The 24,234-nt window shown below is 35.6% G+C and overlaps 9 protein-coding genes and 2 non-coding genes across 12 annotated transcripts; 4 read left to right on the top strand and 7 right to left on the bottom strand.

Moving 5' to 3' along the window:
- Positions 1 to 9,198: 9,198 nt before the first annotated feature.
- On the top strand, positions 9,199 to 10,301 carry H14A12.5 (tRNA-synt_2 domain-containing protein). The gene is made up of 4 exons (NM_066242.7): positions 9,199 to 9,376; positions 9,752 to 9,895; positions 9,941 to 10,056; positions 10,108 to 10,301. Exons 2-4 carry the CDS (start codon positions 9,786 to 9,788, stop codon positions 10,278 to 10,280), a joined length of 399 nt encoding a protein of 132 aa, NP_498643.1. The 5' UTR covers positions 9,199 to 9,376; positions 9,752 to 9,785; the 3' UTR covers positions 10,281 to 10,301.
- On the bottom strand, positions 10,235 to 12,270 carry fum-1 (putative fumarate hydratase, mitochondrial; the record flags this gene model as incomplete). Its single annotated transcript, NM_066241.8, has 4 exons — positions 10,235 to 10,599; positions 10,677 to 11,538; positions 11,587 to 11,918; positions 12,151 to 12,270. 4 exons carry the CDS (start codon positions 12,268 to 12,270, stop codon positions 10,408 to 10,410), a joined length of 1,506 nt encoding a protein of 501 aa, NP_498642.1. The 3' UTR covers positions 10,235 to 10,407.
- On the bottom strand, positions 11,942 to 12,091 carry H14A12.8. The gene has a single exon (NR_052450.1). It is a non-coding gene; the product is annotated as an Unclassified non-coding RNA H14A12.8 (non-coding RNA).
- A 360-nt stretch (positions 12,271 to 12,630) lies between the features above and the next one.
- On the bottom strand, positions 12,631 to 14,078 carry H14A12.3 (Protein rogdi homolog). The gene is made up of 4 exons (NM_066240.6): positions 13,886 to 14,078; positions 13,610 to 13,833; positions 13,067 to 13,486; positions 12,631 to 13,020 (listed from the first exon to the last, which is right to left on the bottom strand). Exons 1-4 carry the CDS (start codon positions 13,950 to 13,952, stop codon positions 12,853 to 12,855), a joined length of 879 nt encoding a protein of 292 aa, NP_498641.1. The 5' UTR covers positions 13,953 to 14,078; the 3' UTR covers positions 12,631 to 12,852.
- A 1,401-nt stretch (positions 14,079 to 15,479) lies between these two features.
- On the top strand, positions 15,480 to 15,608 carry fipr-20 (FIP (Fungus-Induced Protein) Related; the record flags this gene model as incomplete). Its single annotated transcript, NM_001379797.1, has 1 exon — positions 15,480 to 15,608. The coding sequence occupies one exon, from the start codon at positions 15,480 to 15,482 to the stop codon at positions 15,606 to 15,608; it is 129 nt and encodes a 42-aa protein (NP_001367928.1).
- Positions 15,609 to 15,940: 332 nt separating this feature from the next.
- On the bottom strand, positions 15,941 to 17,534 carry mls-1 (T-box transcription factor mls-1). The gene is made up of 5 exons (NM_066239.4): positions 17,295 to 17,534; positions 16,775 to 16,917; positions 16,371 to 16,501; positions 16,191 to 16,322; positions 15,941 to 16,141 (listed from the first exon to the last, which is right to left on the bottom strand). Exons 1-5 carry the CDS (start codon positions 17,465 to 17,467, stop codon positions 15,962 to 15,964), a joined length of 759 nt encoding a protein of 252 aa, NP_498640.1. The 5' UTR covers positions 17,468 to 17,534; the 3' UTR covers positions 15,941 to 15,961.
- A 140-nt stretch (positions 17,535 to 17,674) lies between these two features.
- H14A12.9 lies at positions 17,675 to 17,802 on the top strand. The gene has a single exon (NR_052449.1). It is a non-coding gene; the product is annotated as an Unclassified non-coding RNA H14A12.9 (non-coding RNA).
- A 626-nt stretch (positions 17,803 to 18,428) lies between these two features.
- On the bottom strand, positions 18,429 to 18,560 carry fipr-18 (FIP (Fungus-Induced Protein) Related; the record flags this gene model as incomplete). Its single annotated transcript, NM_001038278.5, has 1 exon — positions 18,429 to 18,560. The coding sequence occupies one exon, from the start codon at positions 18,558 to 18,560 to the stop codon at positions 18,429 to 18,431; it is 132 nt and encodes a 43-aa protein (NP_001033367.1).
- Positions 18,561 to 18,928: 368 nt separating this feature from the next.
- Positions 18,929 to 19,060, top strand: fipr-19 (FIP (Fungus-Induced Protein) Related; the record flags this gene model as incomplete). Its single annotated transcript, NM_001379796.1, has 1 exon — positions 18,929 to 19,060. The coding sequence occupies one exon, from the start codon at positions 18,929 to 18,931 to the stop codon at positions 19,058 to 19,060; it is 132 nt and encodes a 43-aa protein (NP_001367931.1).
- Positions 19,061 to 19,330: 270 nt separating this feature from the next.
- Positions 19,331 to 20,935, bottom strand: Y69F12A.1 (Protein kinase domain-containing protein). The gene is made up of 6 exons (NM_001379795.1): positions 20,714 to 20,935; positions 20,140 to 20,484; positions 19,889 to 20,089; positions 19,686 to 19,844; positions 19,517 to 19,636; positions 19,331 to 19,464 (listed from the first exon to the last, which is right to left on the bottom strand). Exons 1-6 carry the CDS (start codon positions 20,924 to 20,926, stop codon positions 19,354 to 19,356), a joined length of 1,149 nt encoding a protein of 382 aa, NP_001367929.1. The 5' UTR covers positions 20,927 to 20,935; the 3' UTR covers positions 19,331 to 19,353.
- Positions 20,936 to 21,938: 1,003 nt separating this feature from the next.
- Positions 21,939 to 23,801, bottom strand: alh-12 (Aldehyde dehydrogenase domain-containing protein). 2 transcript variants are annotated; one of them, NM_001027759.4, is made up of 4 exons: positions 23,678 to 23,794; positions 23,344 to 23,489; positions 22,256 to 23,289; positions 21,939 to 22,182 (listed from the first exon to the last, which is right to left on the bottom strand). In NM_001027759.4, exons 1-4 carry the CDS (start codon positions 23,784 to 23,786, stop codon positions 21,972 to 21,974), a joined length of 1,500 nt encoding a protein of 499 aa, NP_001022930.1. In that variant the 5' UTR covers positions 23,787 to 23,794; the 3' UTR covers positions 21,939 to 21,971. The 2 variants fall into 2 exon arrangements, with proteins under 2 accessions (NP_001022930.1, NP_001370775.1); NM_001382916.1 differs by having other exon boundaries at positions 21,976 to 23,289; positions 23,678 to 23,801.
- Between the last annotated feature and the right edge of the window lie 433 nt (positions 23,802 to 24,234).

Raw genomic sequence — 24,234 nt, 5'->3', positions numbered from 1 at the left:
TCGTTCTCAATAATAAGCCAGCCCAACCAACGGTCGCCGGATGGAGAGTGAGAAGAGTTTATGAAACGTCAACTTGGTGAAAAAGGTTGGAACGGGTCAAATAATGAGGTAGGAATCGACGAAGAATTTTCCTCATGCCGAGCAATTTCATGTTATCTGGTATAGAGTTATGAGAGACCCCAAACGTGCTTGCAAGCTCACAGGTAATTTGAAATGGATCCGATGCAATACTGGCTTTTAGTGCAATCAAATCCAACTCATGTGGTCTTTTGAGCATACCTTTTCAATCTAAGAAAAGTCGCTATTTTCGAAACGATCGAACCACTTATGTATAGTTTTATACGAGGGAGCAGGTTCGTTATAAACTTTCATTAGAAGAGTTTTTGAATCCTTCATAGTGGTGTGCGCCAGGAGCATGTATAACAGAACATGCCGAACAAGAATTGAAGTAGGTACATACACTCATCGCAAGTGAACTTGAACCGAGAGAGAGGGAGACGGATGGGGGGTTAATTACTGCAAAGACTTTTTTCTGCTTATCAATCACTTGGAATGGGCAAACACCAAAATTGATATTCAGCCCACAAGGACAAAACAAAAAATTAGGACAGGACTTTCCCGCCAACCTAATATACACAGGCAAAGCGGAAAGTGCCCAAAACGGTCCGTTCACGGACCGGGAACGGCTCAAATTTAAGAACAGTTCACGGTTCGATTCCCGGTCCGTCAACGGACCGTAATTGAACCGTAAGGAGACTAAAAAATGGGAAAATTTTTTCACCCTCCAGCTGCCCCCTTTTTCTTTCCCACTGCTTCACCGAGCTCCGGTCTTGCTCCAGACCGTCTTCCGGTGATCCTTCGTTGTAGCAATTCTATCTGCCTCAGCCGGGGTTGAACTTGTCCACGCCACAGTTGATTTGCGGTTCACGTATTATTCGTATACGCGTTCAACTCGCGTATAAATCATGTATCGCGAAACGAATATTTGAGTCACAAAAAAAATTCGTTGAAAATACGCGTATAACAAAAAAATGCGACCATTTTCGCGATACGCGAGTTTTTCTCGAATTAATCGGGAATAACCAAAGAGATAAATTCAAATCAATAAATTATTTTTTGTCTATTTTTTGTCCCTTTTTAAATGATTTTTCCGTTTTCCAAGTAATTTTTTTCTATTTTTATTCGATAATATTGTCAATAATGTATTCCTTCGCAAATTCATGCAGAAATAGTCGACATAATTAATGTTTTTTCGGCAAATTTTCCCGTTTCAATGGTTTCCAAGACAAAGGAACACATTTTCCGAGGATTCCTGCTAAATTAGTTAAGAAAATTAGAAAAATAGTTTCTAAATTATACAGTTCAAGAATATACATATATTATATCTTAAGCTTCAATGTAAGCTTCAATGTAGTAGTGACATTCTCACTAATTTTTGAAATTTAGGTTATTGTTACTTTTTTTGAAAGAAAAGAAAGTCAATTTATAGGTATTTCGTATTCTCAATAGAACTTCATTGAACATGCAAAACAACTTTTTAATGGAAATAAAAATACCATTTTGAAGATATGTTCAATAATTACTCGACTAAATTCAAATATTCTGATTGAAATTCAGAATTTCTTGCACTTCACTACAAAAAATAGACTAAAATTCCGAATAAGAGAAGTTAAATTTCTATTATAATATACTTTAAGCTAGTATAAGAATTAAGATTATTTTCCCATTTTTCCAAAGTACGGTACCGTAGGGCGTCTCGGACACGATCCAGATGCTTCGATTCCACAACGGCTCAAAACAGGTAAATCGTTTTTAATAATAATCACTGTTTCCAAGGTTTTCTGCGTTGTAGGTTCAATAATGAGATCGCAAGGAGCATGGTGTCAAAGTTTTTCAACGATGTTCTACTGGAGTCCTTCCAACGCAACATCTTCCTGGATTTCCCCGCCAACATGGAGAACTCAGGTCCAGGTATGTTCAGAGAAAATTCATAGAATGCACATCGTTTTCAAAAAATTTATTGAGCAAAAAAACAAAAAGTTTGCAATTAAATATCTTGAAAAAAAGTTAGAATAAAAAAATCCAAATTACAAGTTTTAAAATTTTTTCGAAATTTTTTTAACTTTTCAAAATTCGATTAGATGTTATAAAAAATGTAAAATTGGTTGATTTTTTTTAAAGTTTAGATGTTCTCAACACGATTTCAGACAAAAACCTGAGGTTTAGAAGAACTCATATATTCAAAAAACGCATTCACTTTGGATGCTTATATCTCCTCGAAAAAAATTTTTTATGGCTATGTGATCAACTACAAAGTTGTTTATCTTAATCTAAAGTACAACTTTGTAGTTGATCGTTTTTTATCAAAAAATTTGTTGGTTGAGATAAAGTTGTGTAAAGTTCGACACCTTCATGCTTGTATTTTCTACTTCTTTTTATCTTCATATCTCGACCACAAATTTTTTTGAGGAAAAACAATCAACTACAAAATTGTACTTTAGATTAAGATAAGCAACTTTGTAGTTGAACACTTTGTCATAAAAATTTTTTCCGCGAAGATAAAAGCATCCAAAGTGAAAGCGTTTTTTGAACTTAGGAGTTCTACTATACCTCAGGTTTTTGTTTGAACTCGTGTTCAGAACATCGAGACTGAAAAAAACAATCAATTTCACAGTTGTCTATAACGTCTGATCAAATTATGAAAAGTTTTCAAAAAAAAAATTCGAAAAAATTTTAGAAAATTTTCATAAGGGGGGACCTTTTGGAATTTTTTTTCAAAAAAATCCAAAAAATCATTTTTTCTAAAGTTGTCAAATATTTATCAGATATTATAGAAATATGTTTACTTGTTCGTTTCCATAAGTTTTCTTACCAAATGTGGTGCTTTCGAAAACTAAGAAACTGTAAAAACCTCTATTCATCCAACTGATCTACCTACTATGCAAGTTTTTCGAAGTCATGCCCCAGATCGGGCAAGCAAGATATCAAAAATTGTCAACTACAAACTTGTTTAAGTTGTTATGGAACATGTTTCATGTTTAATAGTTGTTTGCTTTCTGTGCAGAGTACCGAGATATCATCAGTCAAAATCAGTGATATTTGACTCAATTAGGTGCTCCTATCTGTTCACCACATTTGGTAAGAAAACTTATGGAAACGAACAAGTGAACATATTTCTACAATATCTGATAAATAATTGACAACTTTAGAAAAATAATTTTTTGGATTTTTTTGAAAAAATATGAAAATATGAAAATTAAAAAAATATGAAAAAATATGAAAATATGAAAACCCTTATGAAAATTTTCTAAAATTTTTTCGAATTTTTTTTTTGAAAACTTTTCATAATTTGATCACACGTTATAGACAAATGTGAAATTGATTGTTTTTTTCAGTCTCGATGTTCTGAACACGAATTCAAACGAAAACCTGAGATATAGTAGAACTCCTAAGTTCAAAAAATACTTTCACTTTGGATGCTTTTATCTCCGTGGAAAAAATTTTTATGACAAAGTGTTCAACTACAAAGTTGCTTATCTTAATTTAAAGTACAATTTTGTAGTTAAACGTTTTTCATGAAAAAAATTGGTGATCGAGATAAAGTTGTGTTAATTGCGGCAGCTTCATGCTTTTATTCTCTACTTCTTTTTCTGTTCCTATCTCGACCACCATTTTTTTTTTGTAAAAAATGATCAACTATAAAGATGTACTTTAGATTAAGATAAACAACTTTGTAGTTGATCGCTTTGTGATAAAAAAATTTTTCACAGAGATATACGCATCCAAAGTGAATGCGTACATTGAACTTTGGGGTTCGACTATACCTCAGGGTTTTGCCTGAAATTGTGTTCAGAACATTCAAACTAAGAAAAACGATCAACTTTACATTTTTCTAATACATCTGACCAAGTTTTGAGTAGTTAGAACAAATTTTGAAAAAAAGTCCAAAGGGTTAAATTTTTCAATTTTTTTCTAGAAATTTTTAGAAATTTTTTTTGAAAACTTATCGAAAAATGTTTATATTTTGCACAAATGTGCCAAATTTTTTGTTTCTTCATTTTGGATAACCAGGACACAATTTCAGATAACAAATTGAGGTACAGAAACAGTATGTTCCAAAAAGGAGCATATTTCGGAATCCTATATCTCCGCGGAGAAAAATTTTATGCTTTAGCGAAGAACTTACAAATTGTTTGGCTTGAAGTGAAGAACAACTTTTTAGTAAGATTTTTTTCACAAAAAAATTGGGGACCGAGATATAAACGTAGAAAAATCATGAACATACGAGCCACTTTGAACCAACTTTTATCTCGGCTCCCAATTTTTTTGGTGAAAAATGTAAAATTGTATTCTTTACTTCAAGGCAAACAATTGTCTAGTTTTTCGCTATTGCATGCTATTTTTCTCCACGGAGATATACGCTCCCAAAGTGAGCTCATTTTTCGAGTTTAATATTCCTACCGTACCTGAATTTTTCATCTGGAATTGTGTTGTGAGCATATCGATCAAAGAAACTACCAACTTTTATCTTTTGATAAATATCTAATCATGTTTTCGAGACAAAAAATTTTTCAAATTTTTTTCCAAAAAAAATCGAATAGTTTTTTTTTCGAAAAATTCCCAAACTTTTAGACAAATTATGTAGAAAATAAATTTTTCTTCTGTCGACGGTCATCGAAGCGATCCAATCGTTTTGTGAAGTTGTTGTACTCCTGTAATCAACATTTTTCGAATGACATAATCATTTTTATGGAAAAACGAAGAAATCTCGGTTTTTAGTAGTATTTGAACAAAAGAAACGAAAACTTGAGTTCCAAAATTCGAATACTCTATTAAAAATGCTTATGTTCCTAAAATTTTGACATAGGCGCTAGTGATGTTCCAAAAACCTTTAAGCTGGCCGTCAGCCGTTTTTTTTGCAGTGCTCAAAATTCATATTTACCAAGCTCTCATGAGCTTTCGGAAAAGTTCTTCCACAATTCACCGGTGGTTGCAACTTCGATATATTATCAAAAAATATAAATCGCATGGCCACGTGGTTTTTTGTTTATATATATTTTTCATTTACGCTCCTCCCATGTGTTACCTTTAGTTCAATTTTTAAATTCTATTTGATAATAAAATTGCAGGAGGAGCGTAAATAAAAAATAATTAAAAAACAAAAGCCACGTGGCCGTTGCGATTTATATTTTTTGATAATAATAAGATAAAATATGAACTAATTCGATGCAATTTTATAGTTCTTCAAAAATATTCAAAGGTATTTTTTTTTTCGAAAAATTTCGATCATAGTTCAAATAATTTATGCAAAAAATTTTGTTGTTGGTAAGATTTAAGCTCAAAGTTTCAATATTTTTTCTGGAAAAAACATACCGGTTCATCAAGTTGGTAGAAGAATTTCTGCTGTCCTTGGTGATCCACAGATTCCGAATCGCCTACTCCTGAAAATATGGTTGCATGAAAAGCTTGAAAGCACTTATTTTCCAAATTCCTCTATAGAAATTTCCAAGAACTCCCGAGTCAAGTTTTTGGCGATTAAGCTAAAAGATAAATAACTTTCCGAAAAAAATCTTAAAATTCAACATTTTTCCTCGTCCACCACAGGGGTGGGCATTTCTTGATTTTTGAATTCCTTTATTGCATGACATTTCGTCTTTCTTTGATTTTTTTAAAAAAGCAATAAAAAAATATTTCTCATTAAAATTCAGCTAGAAAAACAGTTTTCCGAAGTTTTTGGAACAATTTTGCGTAATATTTTTTAAAATCATTTTTGATGTTTGAAAACTCAAAAAAAGGGAAATAAGAAATTTAAAGTTTTAGAAACAAGATATTTTAGAAACAAGTTACCATCAATGTTTAGAATAAAACGAAAAATTCACTACGTTTTTGCTCAAAATTATCAATTTTGTCGAAAAATAAAACAATTTCTTCACTTTTTAATTGGCTTTTCATGATTTCTTGGTTCCCCGACTTTGAAAACTTAATTCGAAGATGAAAAAGTGATTTCCCGCATGGAATTCTTAATATAAGAATTAGTTTTTAAGTTTAAAATTAAAAATTTTTTGTTACAGGCGATGAGACCCGGAAACGCATGAGATTGGAGCTCCAGAAGGAAATCTGCGGAAAAACTTTTCAAGTGAGCTTTTCTTTTAATTTAAAAATTTTTTAAGCAAAAAAAACTTACAAATCATGACGACATCGTTTCTTCATCTTCTCCCGAATCCTTCAAACCTATAAAAATGAACGGCGGAGAGAACCTCGAGTTCTTGAAGCCAAACTAACTGCGAAACCTCCATTCGTTTCCTTTTTCCTGAATTAATGAAATTTTATATCGATTTAAAGGAGTATACGTAATTCATTGAGAAAAAACAATTGAACCACAGCTTTAAGAACAAAAAACAAAAAAGAGAAACAAATACATTTATTTCGAAGAAAATTTTGTCTGCGCTCTGACGTCGCAGTGTTTGAGTACTTGCGCACCGTAGTTTCTTTCTTTCGAGAATTAAATAATTAATTATTGAAACAAATCGTTTGTGCCTATTATTGGGAAAATTTATGTAGAAAATATCAGGAAAAACGGAACGAAGAAATATTTGATTCAATTTAAAAGTAGAATTATATCATTTCATAATCCAAATCTAAAAATTTTGAATGAAAAAAATATGTTAAAATAAATTTCTGAGGGATTATTGGAAAATTACCTGCAGGAATCAACTTCGATCGAAATCAACTTCGAGGAATTTTTCGGGAGGTGTTCGATGACCAGCGGCCGAGCAAGACTATAATTTTATCGATTTCATCCTTTTTTGTACATTATTAGCAATTTTAATTGTTATTTTCATGTTTCTTAACTGTATTTTATTATATTTGTTTAAAAAATAAATTCCTATTTGAAGTGCAGTTCAAAAACTTTTTTCGGTATTCATGAATAATTTCCTCGATATTTCAGATTTATTCGCGAATTCCGAACAAATTATCGGAAAATACATCAATTATACGTTATTTGTACACGAATCCCGAAAAAATCCTTCGGTATACGCGATTTATTCGCGAATTGTACATGAGTGTTCGGGATACGCGTGTAACACACGTACAATACACATGTTAGCGGGTACTCAAATAATGAGCGCGCGAAGAATTTTTTAACGAATAATACGTGAACCGCAAATCAACTGTGGCGTACTGCCTGTCGATTGATTACTGGCCCATCACCTTACCGTTTGGCCGTTCGCGCACGCGAGGAAAATCAATAGACTTCGCATAAATAGCGATCAGTTCGCGCTCGCGCATTTTCTTCTGGTTTTCACGTCTTACACCAACTTTTTCGATTGTATTTTCAGTAGTTTCTGATTCTCCATCTTGTCGTTGGACTTATATGAAAGCGAACGATAACAATTGACAGTTTCGTGTAGTTCAGAACTTATTTCGCATATTTCTCAACATCTACCTATACGTGCTCCATCTACTTGTAATACAGGAATGGTACTTACCATATTTCCTCTATTAGTCTCGCATGCAAGACTAATTTTCGATTGGACCGGGTTGCAATACTAATAGAGGAAATAAGGGAAATAAATATGCGTTCTACTTGAATGATACCTTAATTTCTTAAAATACCAGAATGTATTGTTAGTAAAATATTTTATGATATTTCAAAAAATGCTCCTGTTACTCAGCTGAAGAAGACCAGCAGAGAGAGTGAACGTTGCGTATACACAGTATCTACCCAATTGTGGCATTTCATCTTTTTTATTGATATGTTTATAGGATTACATTAATATAACCTCTTTTACACACAATGTCATGCTTAATAGCCTCAGTTAGATCGCATGCGATCACGGGCCGCGTACGGACCAGTTGGACGGATGATAGACAAAATGGTTGCCCAGAGGAATTTTTTTTTCATGAAAATTGAGTTTTTGAAGTACCTACAATGCTATTTGGTTCATTGTAGCCAGTTGGCTAATTTTTTGCCTGATTCAAGGTTTAGTTTTAAAAAGTGCAGTTTTGCCGACCGGGACGGTTAATTTACGGACCATCTACGGACCGGCTACGGCCAAACTACGGATGATCACCAAAACGGAGGATAATACGAAAAATTTTTTTCATGAAAATGGAGTTTTTGAAATGCCTACACTCTCCTTTGGCTAATTTGAGCACTTTTTCCGTGCTGGAACCTGAAATTTTCAAAAACAAAAATTTGGTGCCCGGGACGGTTCATTTACGGTCCGTTTACGGGCCGGCGACGGACCGTCTACGGACCGGAAACGGCCCAACTACGGCTCAAGAGCCATCTCGGTCGGTAAATGTGGTTTTTGCTCTAATAAATGCATTTAAAGACGTAAAAATGCTTGAATTAGCCAACTGGTATCATAGGTATTACCGGTACAGAGAGTGTAGATAGTTAGAGAGTGACAGACGTCCGGGACCCAATGGGGCGGGGCGCGCGGAAGAGACGATTTGTGTCGATTTACGAAATGATGACAACGAGGAAAACTTCGTAAATCGACACAAATCGTCTCTTCCGCGCGCCCCGCCCCATTGGGTCCCGGATGTCTGTCACTCTCTAACTATCTACACTCTCTGTACCGGTAATATTAAAAAAAATCGTTTTCTTAAAATCCATTTTTTCCTCTTAATGGCCATTTTTTACATTCCCCGTAGTTTGCCCGTAATTGGTCCGTCCCGCTTTTCATATCCGTAGTTCGCCCGTTAATGGTCCGTTCCCGGTCCAAGATCCGTAAACGGACCGTACCCGCTTTGCCTGTGATACTGAGTACCGTAGTTACTCCTCAAAGGCACATATTAATTTTCGAAATGTTCCACATTCAGTAGAACCAGGATTGTAATAGTTGAGCCTACAATTCCCGAATAACTGTATTCCTGATTTTTTCTTCAATTCTCCAGAGAACTAAACATAATTTTTTGCTTCAAATGTTTAGTAACTCAAAAATCAGTCACTAATACTCCTGGAATCCGCATTTCGTGGTAATGTTTGTAGTTTTCTTGACACTAATCGTCTTTAAAAATTAAAAATTATGGGTTGCACGAATTTATTTGGTGATAAGAACGATTAGGACTCTTCTTGTGAAAAATCGTGTTTATTTAATCGTGACCACTTCCCGTTCTTCTCAATTTCCTGTTAATTAAATTAAAAGTTCGATTTCTGAATTTCTTTGTTGAAAATAATATTTTCAGATTCTTCGGCTGTCTAGAAAATGGATTCTAGTCAAATGTTTTGTGCAGTGCTAGTTTCAATAATGTTCTCAATTTTCATAAAATCTATAATATTCCCTGAGAAACGAAATATTCAAGACAATAGGACAGATAAGCGTAAAAGTATCTCGTCACCAACAAAAAGCTTATTATTAGGAAGGTATGTTTCAAGAGTCTAATACGGTATCCGGTCTCGACACGCCTTTTTTGCCAAATACAAAAGGGTGTGCGCCTTCAAAGAGTACTGTAATTCCAAACTTTTGTTGCTGTGGAATTTTCAGATTGTTTTCACATTAAATTTTTAAAAATTTTCTATATTGTTTTATATCAATTTTTAATAAATAAAGATAATTTTAGCGAAAAACTATGAAAAATCGATGAAAACTCCGCAGCAACCAAAGTTTGAAATTACAGTACCCTTTAAAAGAGCACACCATTTTTTATTTAGCAAATAAGGCGTGTCAACCCCAGAACCGTATCTTTGGCGAAAAATCGCAAATTTTTTCGTCTGAGTTATATACAATTTTGATTTCAGAAAGTTCTCTGACACATTAAAACCAGTACTAGAAATGCATGACGTCATGGAGCTACGGAATCTATCGATGGTTGATCTGCAAACTTTTAATACACAATTTTCCAAGATAACTGATCGATATTGGAGAGAAATTTTCAGAAGGCAGTGAGTTGGAATTCTTCAAATAAGTATTTATTTCCTTCTTTACAGAAATGATTCCCATCATCCTGATCATATTAATGTGTCACGGTTACAAACTGCGAATATTATTACTGTTCTAGATGAGAATCTACCTCAAGGAGCTATTCAGGAACTCACCATAACTGGTAAAGTTCAATTTTAATGTTTAGTTATTCATTGAATTCTTCCAATTGCAGGTCTAATACCAAAACCATTTTCCTCTCGACGGTGTGAAGTAATGCGATACCTGAGAGAGCGGCTATCGTGTTCTCCGGATGTCGAATTAAGCTTTCAAGGCGATCAACTTAGAATTACAAATCCAACTTTAAATTTAGAAAATGTTCCGGTTTTATCTATGGAAAAACACTGAATAAAACAAAATAATTACAAACGAATCAATCGGGTTGGGTGTGGGATGGGCAAAGAGATTCTGAACATTTGGGGACATTGATTGACTAAACGAAGATGTGCCTACTAAATATTGATGCTTCAACACTTTACTTAGGTCCGAGCATGTTTTCTGGCTTGACCCATTGAGCGAACTGCTCCTCGGTAAGGATTCCCAGCTTCACGGCTTCCTGGACAAGGGTGGTGCCGTTCTTGTGAGCAGTCTTAGCAATCTTGGCGGCGTTGTCGTAGCCAATGTGTGGGTTGAGAGCAGTGACAAGCATAAGTGATTCACGCATAATCTGAAATGAAAAATCTATTTATCATCTACTTATACTTTAATCAGGTCTATAAATTTCCGCTAAATTTACTAACAAACCTTGGCAATATTGTCTTTGTTAGCAACGATTCCGTCGACACAATGATCAGTGAAGCTCACAGCGCTGTCAGCAAGAAGACGTGTTGATTGAAGAACATTACGAACGATAAGTGGCTTGAAAACATTCAACTCGAAATGTCCATTAGATCCTCCTACACTGACTGCAACTTGATTTCCCATAACTTGAGCGGCAACCATTGTGATGGCTTCACATTGAGTTGGGTTGACCTTTCCTGGCATGATGGAGCTTCCTGGTTCGTTTTCTGGGAGTGATAACTCTCCGAGTCCGCATCTTGGTCCAGATCCCAAAAATCTGATATCGTTTCCAATCTTCATGAAGGAAACTGCGACTGTGTTCAGGGCTCCGTGAACCTCAACGAGAGCATCATGGGCGGCGAGGGCTTCAAATTTGTTTGGAGCGGTAACGAATGGCAATCCGGTAAGTTCAGAAACAGTGGCGGCAACCTTCTCAGCGAATCCCTTGCGCGTGTTGAGTCCAGTTCCAACAGCGGTTCCACCGGCAGCCAATTGATAAAGTCGTGGAAGAGTCGATTCAACACGAGCAATAGAGTTATCAAGCTGTGTGACGTAAGCTGAGAACTCTTGTCCAAGAGTGAGTGGAACAGCATCTTGGGTGTGAGTACGTCCAATCTTGATGATATCTTTGAACTCTTCAGCCTTGTTGTGAAGGGCAGTGCGAAGCTTCTTGAGAGCTGGAAGAAGACGAGAGTTGACTTCACGTCCGACGGCAATGTGCATAGCAGTTGGGAATGTGTCATTTGATGATTGGGACATATTCACATGATCATTTGGATGAACTGGCTTCTTCGATCCGAGCTCTCCTCCGAGGATCTCGATAGCACTGCAATGAATTCAATAAAATCTTTAAACAATTTTTTTTAGTTTTTACCGATTCGAGATAACCTCATTGACATTCATGTTGGACTGAGTTCCTGAACCAGTCTGCCATGTAACAAGTGGGAAGTGCTCGTCGAGCTTGCCGTCAACAACCTCATCAGCAGCTTGGGAAATCGCGTCAGCCAGTTTTTTGTCTAATCCGAACTCGGTGTTGACAAGGGCGGCGGCCTTCTTCAAGATTCCGAAAGCGTGGATAACTGGGATTGGCATACGCTCTTCTGGTCCTCCAATCTTGAAGTTCATCTGGGAACGGGCGGTCTGGGCTCCATAGTATTTGTCGGCTGGAACCTCGAGCTCTCCGAAAGTATCTCGTTCCTTACGAATCTACAAAAACTCATTTGCATATAGATACTGTTAAAAATGCTAAATATTGTCAAATGAGTATATTATTTTGAATTGTGTTTCATTTCAGAACATTTCATGATGTAGACAGAATGTTCGAAACTAAATATGTTTTGATCGTTCAGTTCTATCTAAAATATCTCCGAAACACTCAATTACATTACTTGTTTGCCTATGAACTTTTATATGGTTGTTATCAGACAAAAAAACAAACCTTAGCCATTGGAACAGTGGTGCGCGAAAAATTGCGGGCAGTGGCAAGAGACGCTCCGCGGGCAATGACGGCGCCTCCACGAGCAAGCATTTCTCCCTGTAACATAGAGACTGCAGACATTAAGAGAAGAAGTTAGATAATGAAAAATTCAGAGATCACAGAGAAACGAACTAGTTTCTCACGTTTCCAAGGGTTTCTGTTGCCTGTGTGTGAAGGTCAAATCAGTTGAAGCGTGGCGAAAATTATTATGATCTTTAACCGATTTTGCGGAATCAAAAATCTCGAAAAGTTGAAGAAACCACGTGGTTACATAAATAATTGCAAATCAAACTCGGCATGGTTCATCTTGGAGAATATGCAATAAATCCAGAAAATATACAGCTTTTCTCTTCTCCCGCACAAGTTGAGATCAATTGGAAAATCAAAAATGAAATAATTCGGATATTAAACCCGTGATGGATTAAATGTTGTAAAAATCAGTTCAAACATAAATCTAAATATTTTTAATGACATTCTAAATTATGACCAAAATATAGTAATGCATGGGTGGAATGAAACAAGACGAGTTGGTGGAAAGTGAAATAACTACACAACTTTGAAATATATGAACATCCGGGGAAATAAATTAATATGTACACATCTAAAGAAGTATCATCTAATTGTCCTCACTATTGTTATACAATCCTTTCTAATAATTATATTCTACGACATAGTAGCCGATAAATAATTAATTAGTTTCTGCAAGATTGCCATCACTGTATTCAGATGCTTGATGACATCGTCGAGGTGTGGAAGTTGAGATTCTGCCATGAACACTGAGAGGCCTTGTGGATGAACTGTCTTCGGAACCATTTGGTAGGATGCACAAACCTTAAAATGTGTATTGATTATTGTGAATTTGCATTTTAAAACATACCAAGCGGCAACATGAAATATAGAAGGAGATTAGTTGATCTTGAGGAAGAGGTGGAACAAATTTCCGGGTCGGTGGGAAGTAACACAACTCCAACAGGCTTCTTTTTCTAGGTAACATAATTGAATTTCGAGCCAATGATATTTCATTCATGGTGAGCTTGAGTTCCTCCAAAATACGTGCTCCGGTAGCCAGAGTGAAAGCATCTCGTTCTCCATCTCCTTTCAACAAATTAACTTCATGTTGTAAATCGCAGAGAGTGATTGTAACTCTGGAAATGTGATTTCCAAGATCCTGAAGTTGTTGAAGTTTCCATTGGACGTCGGGTTGTGCGACTGCTCGATAATATCCACCACCAGCTTTAGGATACTTTACGGTCACTTCAGCTTGAATAACATTGTCGTCCAGAAGTGTGACTGCTGCCTGAAACAGTTTTATAGATGAGGCGAAAATGTTTAAATTTATGAAAATAATTAAGGGCGATTATTTTTTTTAAAGACTGCCGACGAATTTCCGAAATTTTTCGTTGTGAAATCAAATACTCACCTTCAGATTATCAGAGCTACCAGTTCTCGACATTAGCTGATATTTTTCAGTCGTTCCATGACTAACGGCAACGTTCAAACGTTCATCGCATTTAGCCGATAAATTCAATACAATGCAGCAGGCTTTCAGATGTTCCAGCGCACTTCGCAAAGTCGTGTCAACATCTTTTCTCTGTATCCAAAGGTTTTCGTTGGTTTTGTTAGAGCGAATTGTGTCACGGATATCTGTTAAAAATGCACTTTGATAGTTTTTTAATTAAAAACCCAAAATGCTTACCCTGCGGATTTGGAGATGCGGGTTTCGGCGGATAATTCGTGGTTATTGTAAGACTTTGAACCTCCATTGTATTGCAGAAAAAATCAATAAAAATGATAAAATTCCACAAGAGAAGCTGAAAAAAACCCGAAAACGGGTCGCCGGGCGGCAGTGTGCAACAGAGCGCGTTTGCTTTTGTTTGGTAAACGTGAGATTTTCAACATTGCAAGACCTCTGGGAATAAAAAAAAAGTAAAAACGCGGTTTGTAAACAAAAAATTCATTGAAGTCAATGAAAAACCCAGCAATTGCTAGCAAGAATTAGCAGAAAAAAAACATAAGCGATCAATTGCTACAGTACTCTTTCCTTAAAGGCGCGTGTCAGAACTGAGTCTTTCGTTGCGAGACCTCTAGTACAACAAAAAAGTTTAAACATTTACTGTATAATAGAACTTGAATAGCAAAAGCTCAAAAATAAAGTGAAAAGTTATGAAAATTGTGGTTTACAATATTTATTTTCAAAATTTTTTTCATTAATTTTTTTCAATCCAAAGTTCTTCAAATAATTTACCCTTCCCGTTGACACATGTCAAAATGTTCCGAACGTGCGATTCAATTGATGGTAATAAATCATTTTCGATACAGGAGGAACACATCTGGTTAGATGGGAAAATAATTGCTCACGGAGCAGCCGGGATATTGAGAACTAAAGGATTGATAGGGTCGTTGAAGAAAAGTTTGAGGTTTTATTAATTGGTTGGACAACGTGGTTACCAAGCTCTCATATTCTTTTTCATGGAAAATTATTAGATGGCACCATTTTGATTCTAAAATGACCAATTAGTATAGTGAAACTTTTCAAAAAAAATTGAAATTCATTTAGTTTTCAATCAAAAATCATTTTCGCTACTTATAATTTCGGAAGTTGACCAATTTAATCAATTTTTTAAGAAATCATTTTAAATTCTGTTCAAATATTTGTACTCAAACACTTTTGAGGTTCAAACGTGCCAAATTGCTCTACATTTTTCAAAAAGTCCACATTTTTGGAAAATTTGGCATTTTGCCAAAACTTTAATTAAGAGTTTTCAAATATCAGAAAAAAACAAATTGAAGTGATTTTTAATGGTAATAGGCCATTTTTGATCATTATATGTAAGTGTACTTAGACCAAATTTTAATTGGCGCTTTTAGATTACTGTAAATTCCCTTCAGAACTTTCCAATGTGATTTCTATTTAGACGCCTATGCGCTGGCCTTTCAGGTAGCCTACGCCTGTCTCGCGCCTAATAAAACAGATGTGAACACAAATCGAACACTTTTAAAAATTAAATCTTACAGTTAGCTAGAAACAACGTTGTTTCTATTTTTCAGATTCTCCTGTTCCGATTTCGATATATACTTTGATTCAACACAAAAGTAAAACAATGAGTTTGCAAAACTGTGCAAAGAAACTTTATAGCTTCGGAGTTTGATTCCCTGTTTGCGGGGTGATCTTTCACGCATAGAGACTACTATAAAACATCCCGGTTTGTCGGAAAAGTCACGATTCAGTCAACCGAGTCAAGGTAAGCATTCTCACTTTCAAGTCTTCTCAAAAATCTGAAAATTTCAGTATGAACTTCTACAACATCTTCATTTTCGCCGTTCTCTCAATTGCCGCCGTTTCTGGACATCGTTGCCGTGGTGGAAACAACTACGGAGGAGGTGGCCGTGGAATTGTCATTGGAACCGCCAAGGAATAATTTGAATGATTTGTTGACCTTGTGTTAATGATAAAATTGTGAGCATTTCAAATCTTTTCTATATTAACTTGTTGAATTGGCATTCTAAGCGTTCCATGCAGGAACCAAAACACCTGCTTGGCCTCAAGGAAAACGCTGCATGGTTTGGGCCTAAATCCTCAATTCCTATTTTATTCTTTGATCAAAATTAGAAAATTAGAATTTCGTAAACTCACCCAAAAATTGAGAAAGGAGGCGAAAAACAGGAATGGTTTCTATTATCAAAGCCCTAGGGTATTAAAATAGTTTCTCAGGGCGATTGGCTTTTAGTATAATTTATAATTTTAAAAGAGTTTGGTATATGTATAATTCATTTACTTATTTACATTCATATTGCTAGCTAGATTTGCAAAATATGGAAAAATTAGTGGAAAAACTGACTGGAATGCTGGTCCTCCAGTCATTCCACCAACACTATTCATTTCAATTCCCTGAACTTCACACTCTCGAAAACCTTTTGCAAATGGATTTGATTCGATTTTCAGACTTGTTATCTGAAAATGTTATATTTAGAAGCTGTAAATACACAATATTTAAAATCACCCGATGATTTTGATAAGCTGTAACTGCAATAAATTCAGTCTCTTCAAAAGAAAAAGTGTGCCGCTTTTGTGAATCATCTTGTTCAATTATGTGAACTCTTGGACGATATTTGTGCATTGAATTCACAATTATCTAAAACACAATTTCCAAAATGTGCTAGACAAACTGTGTGTGACTTACATGTCCATTGTTATCCAGCTGATTGTTTGTTAGCTTCATTTTATCAAAACTAACAGGAGCCCGCATCCAATGAGCACCACGAGCTGGGGAGTCCGTGTGAACAAACATTCTGCTCGGGAGTTCACTTTCCCCTGAATTTTAACAATTGGTATATGAAAGTTCTCAAATTTTTTAAAATTGCGAATTCAGTGGGGAAACTGTTTAAAACCACTTATACGGTGTTCAGTAGTTTAATTACAGTCAAAAATGTTTCAACTATACAAATTTTGGAAAAAAAACCAAAATTGTGTTATACGAATTTTATACTTTTTTGCAAACATTTTACGAGGGTTCCTTTTCAATGAAACAATTGGCTAGTTAAAAATCAAATATTTCCCAACTAACTTCACTCAAAAACAACCAACCTGGACCGGTAGAAATCCATTTGCTTTGATGAAATGAATATCGAAAACGTTTCATTTCAATACACTCCAAATCTACCATAACTACATAACTCTTCACGGGATCAAGACCAGCGATGATGACTGATAAGGTAGGAAACATTCTTCTAAACACTGTCATGTAGAGAACATTTCTGGTCAATATTTTGAACTAAATCAGCCGTAAAAACGTTCTATATTAAACTTTTTTGTATTCTATTTTTCAGTTCAGAAAATATTAATCTACTCCTTTTTTTAATTATCTGGTAAAGGAAATACTTCTGATCTATCAACGGCCAACGTTGAGAAATGTGGTGAAAGACTATTTGGGTAAAAACTGAAAATGTAGATGAGAAACTTCAAGTGAGGATGCTATTTTGGATTTAAAAATTACAAATCTTAGAACTTTGAATTTGTAGCCATGAATCTTATACCAAGGCAGTATTAAAGAGTGACTAATAAAAAGATAAAAATCTCGCAGTTAAGTTTAATACTTTCCACTAACCTTCCACTTTTAGTAACAATCATCTCTGTGCCAAGATTATGAAAACGACGCCATAAATTACTTGATTGTAGGAAAACTCGAATAAACTTACAATTATCCTTAGTGATTATTTGCTTTCTCTTTTCAACTGGTTTTCTAGCCAAAATAGCATCGATCGAAAAGTTTCGATTCATTTTTGGATGTTATAGAAGCAAAAAATATATTTAAAAATGAAGTGGCTGTGAGAAAGAAGACGAGTGTGAATACTTCTGAATGGTGAGAGGTCTCGTCGACACGGACTTGGTGATTTCCATATGTTCGGTGTTTTTCAATCAGAGCTCGAAAACTTTCCCTCCACCTCCTCCTACATCTGGCACCCGCAGTTTGTCGTCGTTGTCATCCACACTCGTTTCTACCGTAATCCGTCAATTTGCCATTTCATTCTCGTCATCCACAAACACGTGGCGGTGAATGTGAGGAAGATGAAGAAGCCGTGTGCAATTTGAGTGTGTTTTACGATCATTTTATTCGATTTGATTGGAGTGGGTCTGATGAGGGCGAGATATGTAAGAACTTCTGTGATATTTGTAGAAATTATGAAAAAATTATATTTAGATTAATTGTACATCAGGGATTCAAAATTTTTTTTCTTGATTCCTGGAAAGTTTCACTAATAATAAAAAATTTAAAATTGAAATACTGTTTGAAATAATTGAATAGAGTTTGATTACAAAAACAGTTTCCGGCTAATTTTGATCGATTCTCAGAAATTGTCTGATATAATTTTAAAAACTCAATTCTTTTCAGACACAGAAATCCCTGAGTTTTTTCATTTCCTAGTTTTGAAAATTGCATATTGAGAAACATTTTTCACTTTACTTGATTTATCTTGGACTGTTCCGAAATTCTGAAATATTTGAATTCCTTAATGTTCATCTAGCCCGAGTTATATAATAAAATTCAAAACTCTCTGCATACTTCTATTTGGCCAGAAAAACATTGACGAAGTTCCTGAATATCGTTCAATTTGATAAGAAGTTTGGAAAAAATGTCCCTTGAATGTATCAGTCAATTTGAGATAGCTTTCCATTGCAGTTTGTTCAAAATCAAAATGCTCACAAATTTATCATTAAAAAAAATCAACAACTGTTGAATTTATTCCTTGGCAGTTCCAATGACAATTCCTCCACGTCCACGACCACCTCCGCTGTATCCACCACGGCAACGATGTCCAGAAACGGCGGCAATTGAGAGAACGGCGAAAATGAAGATGTTGTAGAAGTTCATACTGAAGTTTTCAGTTTTTTTTAGAAGACTTGAAAGTGAGACTGCTTACGTTGACTCGGTTGACTGAATCGTGACTTTTCAGGTTTGCGGAGAAGTTTTTATAGTAGCCATAGTGAGGTAAAGATCACCCCGCAAAAAAGAAATCAAACTCCGAAACTATAAACTTCTGATCTTTTCGTTTCTTTGCAATCTTTGCAACTTGCAATTTGCATCCAAAGATCTTTTACGCACAAAATACATTCAAAACTCCGGTATAAAACCGACACCGAAACCTTTGAAAATCATCAACTTTCCTTTCAGTTTTGAAAGCTGCTCCTGAAAAGGTAAACATTTCTTTTCTAAACTCTAATTAATTCAAATATTTCAGTATGAACTTCTACAACATCTTCATTTTCGCCGTTCTCTCAATTGCCGCCGTTTCTGGACATCGTTGCCGTGGTCGATACAGCGGAGGTGGCCGTGGACGTGGAGGAATTGTCATTGGAACTGCCAAGGAATAATTTAAATTAAAACTTTCAAGTTATAATACAATTTTGAGCATCCAATTTTGTGTTGTCCTTTTAAAGATACGGTAGTTTGAATGCCAAGATTCTGAAAAAAAAACGGAACACAGGATCGTCCGGACGAAATCCGAAAAATACTTCTTTCGGAAAACCCAGAACTTCTTAAAAGTCGATGTATGCATAGTGCGTTCACAATGTCAATTATGCTATGCTCCCAATGGGCATTCTTGTCAGTCGCACATTGATGAAATGTCTAGATCACAGAAAAAGTGAGAAAATTTTATTGAAATTCATTCGAGTGACTTGACAATATATGGTTCTCTTTCCTTGTAGATCGGCCCTTTGTAATGTTGACTTTTGGGATCCCAATCCGGAGGCGATTTAGCAGAACAATTGTTAACCTGAAATTATGTAATCACAGAAATTAAGTTTTTAAAATTAGAATGAACTCACAATGGCTGCAGCTTGAAGATGATGATAAACAAAATCATAATCGGGAATACTTGAATACGATAGTTGATCGAGGTATAGAAGAATGGCACTCATTTGTTCGTAGCAACATTTGCGGAATAACTGTAAAATGATATGTAATAACTAAAGGTTTCGAAAAAATAAAACTCACAAACTTGAAGTAGGTCTCATCCGCGCGAAGTCGCCATTTCATTCCACGGACATTATCACGATCAGTTCCACGAAATTGCTTCCATGGAATGTCGAATACAATCATTTCAGCAATCATGTACCACCACGACTCAATATCATCTTTGCGAGATTGTTCTTTCTGAATTTTTGAAATGTTTTTGAAAAATAAAAATTCGAGCTTACATTATCATGAGCTGCTAACGCTGCATATCTTGTAGTTCCACGGAATGCACATTCCTTTCTTGGAGTTCTCAAGTCCTTTCCCTTCATGGCAATCTTTCTACAAAGTCCGAAATCCAAGAGAAAGACTGTATGGTAGGTATCATCTTCCTCTCTTCCGATTGCAAAGTTCGGAGGTTTGATATCTCGATGCAAGAATCCAACCTGTCAAGTTTCAATGTTTATTTCAAAACATTTTGTGCGTTTCAACTAACCCTGTGCAAATCTCTCAAACCAGCCAAAGTCTGCTCAGCAATTCTGAGAGTCGTCGTCAATGTATACTTCTTATCGGGAAGATGAGCACGCATGTCCCAAAGATTCATTCCGACTAATTTCAGAACCACGAACAAAAATCGATTGTTGACAATCCCATGATCTACCATTTCCAGAAAATGAGGCGATTTAAGATGATTCAAGGCAAGCAGGACACCGGCTTCATGGGGAAGAATTGCTCGCTTCATGTTGACCGACTCGCATTTCATTGCGAAATGGCGTTTGTCAGATTTACGAGTGACACCAAAAACTGCCCCGAATGATCCTTGTCCAAGTTCAGAGGTGAGCTAGAAAAGAACATATATATATTGATTAATAGAACAGGTTCACAGTTCATTTGCGAAGTACAAATAATGCCTCAGTGAGCACCGAGGATACATCACTACCGATTTTATAGGCGACGTATGCATCGCGCATTTCAATATCCAATAGTAGACTAATCAATAGTCTAAGTCATTAACCAAAGTTTTGTGTGGCGGTTTCAGGCTCAACTTCAAGATTTTTTCCCCCATTCACCTCATAAGTCTCAGTGGCCGTGTCAATCTGATTCTCTCCCTGCTTGAAACGTGGCATATCTTTCTCTTGAGCCTTTTTATTCTGAGCTCTTGCCAATTCAGTCTTCTTTCCATTTCTCTCCTTTTCTTCTTTTTCCTTATCTTTGTCAGTCTTTTTTTCTTCTTCAAATTTTGGTGTTCTCGGCATTGACTGCATCAGCCTGCTATTCTCCATTTTTTCAATCTGAAATTTAGTTTTTAACAAGTTGTAAAAAATCATGAAATTATGTTGGGGCGGGGAAAGCGAAGAGGAGTGTTAAAGCGCCCCCGTTACGCCTCGACAGCGTGGAATGTATAGTTCTGGGTATTTATCAAATTTGAAAGAACTTACTTGTCTACCGAAAAGAACAAACTCAAAAGCCGCAAATTTGGAGAGTCTAAATTATGAAATGATTGGAAAAACGAGTAAAACCAATGTTTCAACGGGAGACGAAAAAAAAACCAACGTGCTAGAAATAAAAATAATTGAGGGGATTACGTAAATATTCTTAAAGGTGGTGTAGTCGAATTTTTTTCATTGCTTTATTGGATTCAAAATTGTCTGAAAACACCGAATTTCATAATAAAACTTCTTGAAAACTTTTCAGAAAAAAGTTATGACGGCTCAAAAAATGGCCTGAAATCAGTTAAAATCGGAAATTTGACCGACTTGTCAAAGTCGCAGCGGCTGGAAACAATTTTTTTTGAAATCACCGTCAAATTTTGGGTATACCAGTTGATTATCTTGCGTTTTAAACTTGATTAAGGTATTTAAAAGTCGATGGGCGCTTTTCAATTTTTTTGAACAAAAACTCGCCGTCCATCGATTTTTAAATACCTCAATCACGTTTAAAACGCAAGATAATCAACTGGTATACTCAAAATTTGACGGTGATTTCAAAAAACTTGTTTCCAGCCGATACGACATTGACAAGACGGTCAAATTTCCGATTTTAACTGATTTTAGGCCATTTTTTGAGCCGTCATAACTTTTTTCTGAAAAGTTTTCAAGAAGTTTCATTATGAAATTCGGTGTTTTCAGACAATTTTGAATCTAATAAAGCAATAAAAAAATTCGACTACACTACCTTTAATAAATTTTTACCAATTTTATCATTATTGTGAACTTATGAGACTATTTTGAAAAATTCAACTGAAATAATTGTTGACAATGCTCTTGAAGAAGCTTTATTGCATCAAACAATATATAGCAAATTTATTTTTTATTTTTAAACATTAATCTAGAAACAATGCTCAGTAGTATCTTGAACATTCACATAGATTGCCTTTGTCTGAGTATGAGCACGAAGAGTATCGATACAATTTTCACGTCCATGTCCTGAATTCTTGAATCCTCCAAATGGAACATTTACTTCAGTGTCATTATAAGTATTAATGAAAACAGTTCCAGCTTGAAGGCGAGCAGCGACACGGTGTCCACGAGCAAGATTTCTGGAAAAAAAAACTTTAATGAAAACTGGTTACAATTCATGAATCGAAATTTCAATAGATTTGACTGATTTACCCTGAGAATACTCCAGCAGCCAATCCATAAGTTGTATTATTTGCTCTTGCAATAACTTCCTCTTCTGTTTCAAATGGTAAAATGAGCATAACAGCTCCAAAGATTTCTTCTCTAACAGCTCTAGCTTCATCGGAAAGTCCAGTAATTATTGCTGGCTCAAAATATGCTCCACCCTCGACACCAGTTGGATGCACACGAACTCCTCCTCTCAAAACGACTCCACCTTCTTGCTTGGCACTTTCAACGTATCCAAGAATTCTCTGAAGATGCCCTTCGTTGATATTAGCTCCAACACGAGTGTCTTCAAGAAGTGGATCTCCAACTTTAAGTTTATCATTAGCTTCTTGAACAATGGCTTCAGTGAAAGAAGCCAAAATTCCTTTCTGTACAAAAACTCTTGTGGCATTTGTGCAGACTTGTCCCTGATTCAAGAAGTTTGCAAGCATTGCAGAAGCTACTGCAGATTTGACATCTGAATCGTCGAAGATAATGATCTCAGATTTTCCTCCTAGTTCCAATGTCACTGGCTTGACATTCTTTGTGGCGGCTTGACGCTGAACTGCTTCTCCTGAGGCAACTGATCCAGTGAAAGAAACTTTTGCAACCAAATTATGCTCGCAAAGAGCAACACCAGCTTCTTGTTCTCCTTGAATAACATTGTATACTCCTTTAGGTACACCAGCAGCTGTAAGGATCTCTCCTAGAAGTACTGGTGAAGCTGGAGCAAATGGAGATGGCTTATAGACAACTGCGTTTCCAGCAGCAAGCGCTGGAGCAACCTTCCAAACGCATGTCTGGAATGGATAGTTCCATGCTCCAATACATCCAACAACTCCATATGGTTCACGGCGTGTATAGGCAATACGTTGAGATGGTCCACCTGGAAGTTCAAGAGAATCTCCTTGGAGAACTGCCGTAGCGATTCCACCAAAGAAATCAAAAGTGTCAGCTGAAGATGCAATGTCACAACGAGCCTCATAAATTGGTTTTCCATTGGTTTTCACTTCCCAAATTGCGATCTCTTCAGCATGTTCCTATATATTGAATCTTGTGATATGAAAACATAGTAGTATTTAACATCAACTCACTCTAATCAAATCAGCAACTTTATGAAGAACCTTTCCTCTGTCCAAAGCAGTAGTTTCTCCCCATGCTGATTGAGCATCAGCAGCAGCTTTAACGTATTGATCAACAATATCCGCTGTTGCTTTTGGGCATTTAGCAACGACTTGTCCTGAAATCACATTTATTAAATTAATATTTTTTAAACTTTAATGAATTAAAATTTTTTAGAAGATTTCGGAACTGATTCTAAACTTCAAATTGCCTCTTAAACCAAACTTAAACTAAACTTAAAATTTTCTCTTAAACCAAACTTAAACTAAACTTAAAATTTCTTCTTAGTTACTTCCATATACTTACCGATACGTGGCTCAATTACGTCAAATGTCTCAGTTGACTCAATTGTTGTTCTCTTTCCATTCAAAAAATAAAGTCCACCAGACAGATCCGAAGGGACGGTGAAAACCATTTTTGAAACTGAAAATATAGTATTGAAAACAGTGTCTTGTTTGTTTGAAAACAAAACAACAAAGAATTCTGAAACATTAAGAGAAAAAAGTGGAGTGAGCTCTGTGAGCACATGTCCAGTGTAATGAACTGGAGTCAATTGTATAGAGTGAAATAGAGAAAAGAAAGCAACTCGATCATTGACCGACAGAATCTTATCTTTCGATCGACTTGTTGATTGACACATAACCACTTTTTTGTTGCGATCTCTGGAAAGAGACAAACACTTGGAGAAGAGTGCACTGAGTGAAATGTGATTTTAAAGTTCTTATCAGAATTACTTCGTTGAAATTTTCTGTTGTAATTAGATGTTTACCTAAATGGTCAAGAGATGCCTATATAGAGAGATCAAGTTTCCATTAATCACTCAAATATGATATTGCAGACAATTAAATTGACGAATTTCAAAC

This window comes from Caenorhabditis elegans, chromosome III (genome assembly GCF_000002985.6).
Source record: "Caenorhabditis elegans chromosome III".
Classification (NCBI taxonomy): domain Eukaryota; kingdom Metazoa; phylum Nematoda; class Chromadorea; order Rhabditida; family Rhabditidae; genus Caenorhabditis; species Caenorhabditis elegans.
This window is presented reverse-complemented; position numbering and strand designations above follow the sequence as displayed.

What these genes read in the sequence shown, in the direction of transcription:
- mls-1 (NM_066239.4), bottom strand. Translation starts at nt 17,467, where the DNA reads ATGAATCGAAACTTTTCGATCGATGCTATTTTGGCTAGAAAACCAGTT. An exon ending in ATTGTTACTAAAAGTGGAAG is followed by an intron (nt 16,918 to 17,294) that starts GTTAGTGGAAAG and finishes GACAGTGTTTAG; the next exon opens with AAGAATGTTTCCTACCTTAT. An exon ending in ATGGATTTCTACCGGTCCAG is followed by an intron (nt 16,502 to 16,774) that starts GTTGGTTGTTTT and finishes GTTAAAATTCAG; the next exon opens with GGGAAAGTGAACTCCCGAGC.
- H14A12.5 (NM_066242.7), top strand. Translation starts at nt 9,786, where the DNA reads ATGCATGACGTCATGGAGCTACGGAATCTATCGATGGTTGATCTGCAA. An exon ending in AGAGAAATTTTCAGAAGGCA is followed by an intron (nt 9,896 to 9,940) that starts GTGAGTTGGAAT and finishes CCTTCTTTACAG; the next exon opens with AAATGATTCCCATCATCCTG. An exon ending in TCAGGAACTCACCATAACTG is followed by an intron (nt 10,057 to 10,107) that starts GTAAAGTTCAAT and finishes TTCCAATTGCAG; the next exon opens with GTCTAATACCAAAACCATTT.
- Y69F12A.1 (NM_001379795.1), bottom strand. Translation starts at nt 20,926, where the DNA reads ATGGAGAATAGCAGGCTGATGCAGTCAATGCCGAGAACACCAAAATTT. An exon ending in GTTTGAGAGATTTGCACAGG is followed by an intron (nt 20,090 to 20,139) that starts GTTAGTTGAAAC and finishes GAAACTTGACAG; the next exon opens with GTTGGATTCTTGCATCGAGA. An exon ending in CGTTAGCAGCTCATGATAAT is followed by an intron (nt 19,845 to 19,888) that starts GTAAGCTCGAAT and finishes TCAAAAATTCAG; the next exon opens with AAAGAACAATCTCGCAAAGA.
- alh-12 (NM_001027759.4), bottom strand. Translation starts at nt 23,786, where the DNA reads ATGGTTTTCACCGTCCCTTCGGATCTGTCTGGTGGACTTTATTTTTTG. An exon ending in AAGTTGCTGATTTGATTAGA is followed by an intron (nt 23,290 to 23,343) that starts GTGAGTTGATGT and finishes TTCAATATATAG; the next exon opens with GAACATGCTGAAGAGATCGC. An exon ending in GCTGCTGGAGTATTCTCAGG is followed by an intron (nt 22,183 to 22,255) that starts GTAAATCAGTCA and finishes TTTTTTTTCCAG; the next exon opens with AAATCTTGCTCGTGGACACC.
- H14A12.3 (NM_066240.6), bottom strand. Translation starts at nt 13,952, where the DNA reads ATGGAGGTTCAAAGTCTTACAATAACCACGAATTATCCGCCGAAACCC. An exon ending in GTAGCTCTGATAATCTGAAG is followed by an intron (nt 13,487 to 13,609) that starts GTGAGTATTTGA and finishes AAACTGTTTCAG; the next exon opens with GCAGCAGTCACACTTCTGGA. An exon ending in ATATTTCATGTTGCCGCTTG is followed by an intron (nt 13,021 to 13,066) that starts GTATGTTTTAAA and finishes ACACATTTTAAG; the next exon opens with GTTTGTGCATCCTACCAAAT.